The 7,546-nt window shown below is 40.3% G+C and overlaps 1 protein-coding gene across 21 annotated transcripts in view; it reads left to right on the forward strand.

Annotated features, from left to right (window-relative positions):
• DLG2 (discs large MAGUK scaffold protein 2) overlaps positions 1–7,289 on the forward strand; it is a 986,929-nt gene extending 979,640 nt beyond the window's left edge. For all 21 annotated transcript variants that reach the window (XM_052669729.1, XM_052669569.1, XM_052669635.1 and 18 more), the window contains 2 exons: positions 710–801; positions 1,948–7,289. In XM_052669729.1, coding sequence (XP_052525689.1) covers positions 710–801; positions 1,948–2,054 — 199 coding nt within the window. In that variant the 3' untranslated portion in view covers positions 2,055–7,289. The remainder of the gene's footprint in view (positions 1–709; positions 802–1,947) is intronic.
• Positions 7,290–7,546: the final 257 nt, after the last annotated feature.

Here is a 7,546-nt window from a genome sequence, read left to right on the forward strand (position 1 = left end):
AATGGGAATCTGTAAATTTAATCGGAAAGGACTGAAACTGGAAAGAATATAAATAAGTAACTCATCCTGATTCTAACTTCTAGAAACTCTTGGTTTGATTTCTTGTGACTATCTGGAACCCCTGCCCACACTTCAACCAAGGAAATCTTTCTCCCACATCCTTCTAGGGCATCCCTACAGGGTTTACAATAATTCTGAGATTCCTTCTGTAGAGTCACGAGTTCTTCTGTGCTCAATTCCATCTTTAATCATTATTTTAGTCAGAAAGCATTTTCCATTTCAGCAGTTTGGACAATCTCATTCATCCAAGACAGGCAGCTGAGGGCCTTGGAGTTGAGGAGGTTCATAATCTTCAGCTCTGAAGACAAGAGTGCCCCGAGTGCTCAGACCTTGAGACCTCCCCGTCTCACAGCCTAAGCCAGGAGTTCCTGATGCCATATGTCCATTTCAGTTAGCAGGCCTCATGTTTTGTTTGGAAACATAGTGGTGGTGAAAATAAAAATTTGGGGGAATTTGGAAATAGAGGAAAAATCTGCAAATATTGGCTTATACTACATAAAAATAGAAATAAATATAAAATACCAGAACTGATGAAAGAATTTAGCCACTTGGTTCTTGTATCTATCTCAGTCCAGTAGTGAGTAGAGTGCATCTTTTAAAAAGCTGAATAAAAATCCAATCTTCTTGATGACTTCCTTTGTGTTTCTAGGGAAATGAATAAACGTCTTACAGAGGAGCAAGCCAAGAAAACCTATGATCGTGCAATTAAGTTAGAACAAGAATTTGGAGAATATTTTACAGGTATGTTTTTATTGACTAAAAAAAATCACAGGGATGTGTTTTATTAAAATACCAAATCAGCTCTTTCTCTGGCATAAATTTCTTATCAGTACAGTGTGCCCATAGTAAGGACTCCTGGCTCGGGACTATTGCTGTCCTACATACAGGATAGCTATGCATTAATTTAATTCCCCCCCTGACTCAACTTAGCTTCTGCTGAAGTGAATAAAACTGTGATCATTGCACTTGTGCAGACTAAAGCATAATTCCTCACTGGCTCAATGGTATCATGAACTTATGGAATCATAGAATATCCCAGGTTGGAAGGGACCCACATGCATCACGAGAGGGCAAGACAAAGGTATATTTTTCTTGACATGGAGAAAAGCAGGATTTAAGACATGTTCTGCATCCCAGCCCCAATGGGGCTGAACTAGGCAGCTCACTGCTCAGTGGACTAGTGTTTGTGGACAGCATTCAGAAGCCCCACTTGTCCCTTTATATGCTGACAGTGCACATAATATGAACTGCATTTCTAGTTTTCTGCAGTGGGGAAAGGCACTTCAAGAATATAGGCACAGCTTTGTGTTGCAGCTGCTTTATCTTCAGTCACTTTGGGCCTGATCTAATTTCCTTCTTCAGGCAAAAGTGAGTTTATTCCAACAGGTGAGGAAAATTCCAGGCTGGATGTGGCTCTGGGAAGCCTGGACTGGTGGTTGGCAACCTTGCACATAGCAGGGGGGTTAAAGCTGGATGATCATTGTGGTCCTTTTCAACCAGACCCTTCTATGATTCTATGATCCTATGAAAATAATAGATTGTAAATGTACTGCTGCTCACTAGCTTCTAAAACACATGGATATTAGACTTGCAGCCTACCATGCAATTCGTCACATGGGACAGAACTGCTAGTTCTCTAAATCAACAGTCTAGCTCTGTCACTTTACTAGAAGCAAAGGGATGGGTCTCTCTCATGGGAAGGTGCCACTGGTTTGAACTCTGTTGCTATCTGCAAGGTGTCTGACTTTTCCAGTCAATAACACTGCAGTATAATACAATAGTATTTCTTCTAGTATCATCAATATCTATAAGTACATTGAAAATCTGCTGACACTAAATACTGTGGAATGTATCAATTAAAAATATTGGTATGTTTTCTTAATGCAGCTATTGTCCAAGGAGATAGCTTAGAAGATATATATAATCAATGCAAACTCGTAATTGAAGAACAATCTGGGCCTTTCATCTGGATTCCTTCCAAGGAAAAATTATAAATTAGCCACTGCACCTCTGATTACGACGGGAGAATATTTAGAAGAAAACTATAATATACTATTTGGAGGCTTTCCTGTTTTTGTTGCATTTATGTTCTTTGCAGTCAATGTGAATTTTGATGAATGTACAACACAAAGTGTTTGAAGCCATGAAGGACACTGATGGGTCAAAGGGTAGGAACAAAAAGACTTCTACCATATAAAGCAAATCTGTTGTGTGCTGAAAGCACCAGTTGTAGGTATAAACTTTTGACATGGAGACCCTCTGTCAAGGGGAGCTAGCCACCTCTTGTGCCCATGCGGACATTTGATCAATTTCAATGGCTGAGCTCAGTGTGTTGATTGCTTTAAAGAGAAGTTCCCAGCTCTTGAACCTCATATAGGGCTTGATTCTGCAAGGCGCTCAGCATTTGACCCCAGTTCCTACACATGTGAGTAGCCCCTTGACTTGGAGTTACTTGTGATCCTTCCCTATGCCATTCAGTCCCGTCAGTTCCAGTAGGACTATTCATGTGCTCAAAGCTAAGCACGGGCTTAAGCGTTCTGCTAGATCAGGGCCACACGCACCTTGCAAAATCAAGCTCAGAGTTCTTGGTCCACTTCCCACTGAAGTCACTGGTAGGACTGTCTTTGACTTGACTGGGAGGTGGATCCTATTCTAAGCTTGTCATTGCACATTTGTAGTTGGTACACCTCGACTTTGGTAACTATGCACATCTTTTGATTTCTGAAACCAAGTCAAGCATTTCTTTTTCCCCTCTGGAAACACAATTGCATCAGGAACTAATAACAATATAGTTTATTTTAATGGATTTTGGGGGTGAGAGAGGATGGAAGCATTTCACATCACACATATGTGCACACAAATACATTCCTATGTGGACACACACACAAGCATGAGGATTCACAGCACCTATGTTGACGAGGAGGGATACAACTGGGAAACGCTTTAAATTTTTTGATTGTCTATTTTATCATTTATATTGATAGAAGGCACTTAAAGATGGAATAATTTATAAAAATAAAAATATATTGATGTATAGAAACTAATTTCTATAGGTAAAAATGTTTTTGTGAGATATTTTGTAAAGATTAATTAACTGAAAGATTAAATATTTACACCCTTGTGCGACTGTAAAATGTAAAGAGGACCATCAAGTTGCATTATCCCTTTTCTGTAACAAATTCTCTATTACGAGTGACAAGCAAGATAATTCCTTAAATTGTAGTTGTCTGATTGTTTTTCTCTCAATCTAATCCTCTCCCTTGCCTCTATTTAATCACGATTAACTCCTGTGGAAAGATCACTTGAACCAACTGCAGGTCCTGCAGGACCTTTTCTGAATACAGAAGGATAATGCATCTTTAAATTGAAATGGATGACTTCTCAGAAGCAAGATGTCAGTGCTCGAGCGCAGTTACAACGCTTCATCCAAAAAATGTTTTATGATTCTTCCTGTTTCTTAATGGAAATACCAAAAGTATTTGATCTTTCCTCTGTTTGTAGGCAGGCAGGTCACCAACTAACTTGTATCTTCATTCATTTCACAGTCAACAAGGGTCTTAAAAGCAAAAACTGAGGCAATGGACATTGCAAGGGATTTGGGGAAAGTCTGTGGAATTGCAGTTCAGGATGTAGAGAAGGGGAGAGGGAGGTATTTTCTCCTTGTTTCACACTGCTCTTCTTTTCTATACTGATGTCATTCTTCATTCTTACAAGGGGACAACTGCAAGAGATACAATGACAGTAAGCTGAATTGCCTTTGCTGCTGCTGGACCAAGTCTTAAAGAAAGCTCACAATCTCCTGCCTGCCATGCTGCAGCAGTCTAACACTTATTAGCTGGTGGCTTCAGCAACCCTAATGTTTAAGGATGTTTTAAGGGCAAATGCTAAACAAACTCCTCAGTCACACGTCTCTTTGCAGCTGACATTTCAGCACCTGTCCAGCTGACAGGCATAGCCAGCCAAGCTCTCCAGAGGATGCCATGAGCTGGATGTTTGAAACTTAGCCACCAGTGGTGACATAGGTAAACATGTGGGCGTTTCGGTGGCCCTGCAGTGGCCCCTCATGTACTGCCCAGCTACGGTAACTTTGAGAAGTTCACACTTCTTTTACTGCTATTTTTCTTGCCTGGCCAGCACAGATCTATATACAAGGGATTCAGTTAAGTCTCCAAAAGAGCTTTGTAACCAGAAGGGCTAGAAACATTTTTTACAATACATAAATGAATGAAAGCTTAGATTTTGGATAATTCTGCAGAAATCCACAGAGTGACCCCAGATCTTTGGATGCCATGGATTTTTCCATGCTGGCAAAGTACTATTGCCCCAGGTTGGGAAATAGCCCACTGGACCTGAAAAACCAAGTATCCTAAAACAGGAACTTCATTCTAATTTTCAGCTCTGTTTTTAAGCAATCAATCACACCTGCTTATTTGTTTCTTAGTTCAGCATGCAGCCTTTTACAGTACTATCCTTCTAGTAACTGTTTTGCTTTGTCATGTGCTGTGCTTTATGGTGAACAATAACACTATGGCTGAGTACAATCAATTTTTCCATCAGTCCTTGGTTACTGTAGTAACATTATTTATTTTTCCCTGTCTGTTGTTTGTGCTTCGAGTTGCCATTGCACTTCTCCTTTTTTTTTTCTTTTTTTTCTTTTTTTTTAAATAAAACTTATATTTAAAAACAATTCACCAAGAGAAGCAGTAAGAAGTCTTATTTCCCTTAGGAATTGTTCTCCCATTTGTTTTGTGTGTTGGCGTTTTGCGTTTCACGTTTCAGCATCCTCAGAGCTGCGGTTCATTTTTGCATTGCAGCTGTTCAGATCATACTGGGTGGTAGTGGGAGGAGGAAGAGAAACACGAGATTCATGCAAAATTACATCTGGTGCAAAAAAAAAATTATCCGAACTCACAACCCACAGCAGTCAGCACCTGAGACCATACTGGTGCTAACACAGCTTAGCGTAATCAGATTCCTTTTCTGTCCATGTAAAAGACTAGTGAGCGTCTAAACATGAGACAAATGCAAATGTTGGACCCTTTAGGAAAAGTGCCAGATCACATCCCTGGTGCTATTTCTCATGTTCTGGCACAGTGTGTAGCACCGTAGGGTCTAAGCAGAACCAAAATTACAGCATCTTTTTGTCCACCCATGAATGATCACAATGACATCTTGCTAGATTTGTGCAGATGTGCGATATTACAAACTATTTATTTCTCCTTGCCACAAAGCATCTCCCATGCACAGACTCATTGAGAGCTTGCTGACAGGGCTCAGTGAAAAGGCCCTCTTTATTGGTCTTGTGGTCTGGCCACGGACCAGTGAAAGAGCCTCTTGCTTAATTCCCCTTCCTACAGAGGTACCCTGTCCATGCTAGCGCTTTGTTATTTTTTTGGTAGTAAAGGTTGTTTCTAGAATAATATTCTGTGATGTAATTGTGTTTGTAGCTAGCATGGTTTGATGCTCCGGTGTGGATAGGGTCCTAGGAACCACTCTGTGAAAGTCAAGGATAAGGAATCTCTCCGTTGCACTGAAATTTCAAATCCTCATCCTGGAGAGCAGTCTTGAACCAGAGCTAACAACCACTACGAGCCAGCGACAGTGTTCTATCTATACAACATCCACAAATCTATTTACATCAGTTTTCTATGTAGAAATTGTTGGTTTTATACCTTCACTATTACTTGCTCATAAGAAGTCAGTCAAATTGTATTTTTGCTTTGGTTTTTCCTACTTTCTTTCTTTTTATTTTGTTTTTCCCTGACCAGAGGATTCAACAAGTGACAACACAAGAAGACACATGTAGCGAAAACAGTGTTCATGCATAAAGGTCTTGGTTTCTTTTTAAGCTGCAGATTTAAAGCCATAATATCTGCCATGTTCACAGAAAAGTGGTCTTCTATTGTTCATAGCATTTAATCTCAGCATTTCTTCTCTTCAGCATTTTGTCTGCCATGTCATGCATGCAGTTCACTGTGCAACTGCATCCATGTGCTCTGGCCCATGCACGCCTTGATGAAATAGATGTATTTTCCTGTTCCATCAAAAAACAAGACATCTTGTCAATTAGCTCAGAAGTAAGAATGAGGTTGTCAATATATTACAAACAAATTGACTGTTCCTTTGCAGGACATTTTAAAGCACAAACCAGCATCAAAGTTAACAGTAAACAACAGCTTAATGCTACTCACCACATAGCCAGCCTATATCCTCAGCCAGTGGAATTATGGTCACTCCATCAATTATACAGTCATAGAATCGTTTGAGTTGGAAGAGACCCTTAAAGGCCATCTAGTCCAGCTCCCTGCAATGCACAGGGACACCAACAGTTCCATCAGCTTCTTCAGACCCCATCTAGCCTGACCCTGAATGTCTTCAGGGACGAGTCCATCCCATTTATGCCACCTGAAATTACATACCCATCCTCACTGTTACATCAATGTTTTAGCATTACTCTAAAGCACCAAGGCCCTATTACTAACAGAAGCTCAATACTTTGCACCATTATTTACTGCCCATATTACTGTAGCACCTAGAGGGCTATGTCCTGGACCAATATCCCTTTGAGGCAGATGCAGTGAAACTGCTGAACACAAAGACACCCCATAGGCCAAGCACCATGGCCAGATTTTCAAAAGGTTTCAGCTCCACCAACATCTCACCGAGAGCAATAGGAACCGCTGCCCCATTGGCTCTCTTGAGAATCTGTCTGTAAGGTGAGGAGTGTAAGACACGAGCCATCATCTCTCACCCCATGTTAGCAGCTTACACCTCTGGCCCTGACCTACAGCCCAGGTACCTCATTCTGGTGTAATTCAGCATTTCTAATGATGGGCGGTAGCCAGCATCTGGGCAAGATCGTTGGAAAAAAAATAAGAAAAAAAGAACAATACTTTTTAAAAAGCAACACTGCTGGCTCTTAGTGGGATAGCAACCTTTCCATTTCTGGATTTGTATTCCTACATTTGAATCAGTCAGTCAGCTCGAATTTCCGAGTGCAACAGCCTGTGTGGAGTGCTGCTCTGTCCAGCATGCTGGCCAACGTGCGTCTCTTTGGCAGGATGTTTCTCAGTCCAGCTGTAGTGTGGAGTACTCAGAATCTGAACTGGAGTTTACAAAATACCTTGTCCAGCTTACACTCCTGTTATGTGTAAATACTCTGCGCATCCATTCCATTTGTGTAAAGAATAAAGCACACACAATTATAAATTCAAGATGTATATTTCATACTAGCTGTGTCCTTGCTTATTTATTCCACTCCAAGCTCTCAGCTGTGGTTCAGTTGTAAATGCTTGATAGAGTGTTTATAAATATGTCATGAATTTTATTATAAAATATTAATATTAAAGCATTTTTACACTTTATAGCAAATGGCTTCCTCACAAGGCATAATTTGTCTTCTTTCCTTAAAGCAGAATAGAAAAAAAAAAAAAAAAAGAAAGGAGGAATATGCTCTTAATATGTCTTGAGACCATATCAAATATGC

The sequence above is a fragment of the Tympanuchus pallidicinctus genome, unplaced genomic scaffold, assembly GCF_026119805.1.
Source record: "Tympanuchus pallidicinctus isolate F22 unplaced genomic scaffold, pur_lepc_1.0 scaffold11, whole genome shotgun sequence".
Taxonomy (NCBI): Eukaryota; Metazoa; Chordata; class Aves; order Galliformes; family Phasianidae; genus Tympanuchus; species Tympanuchus pallidicinctus.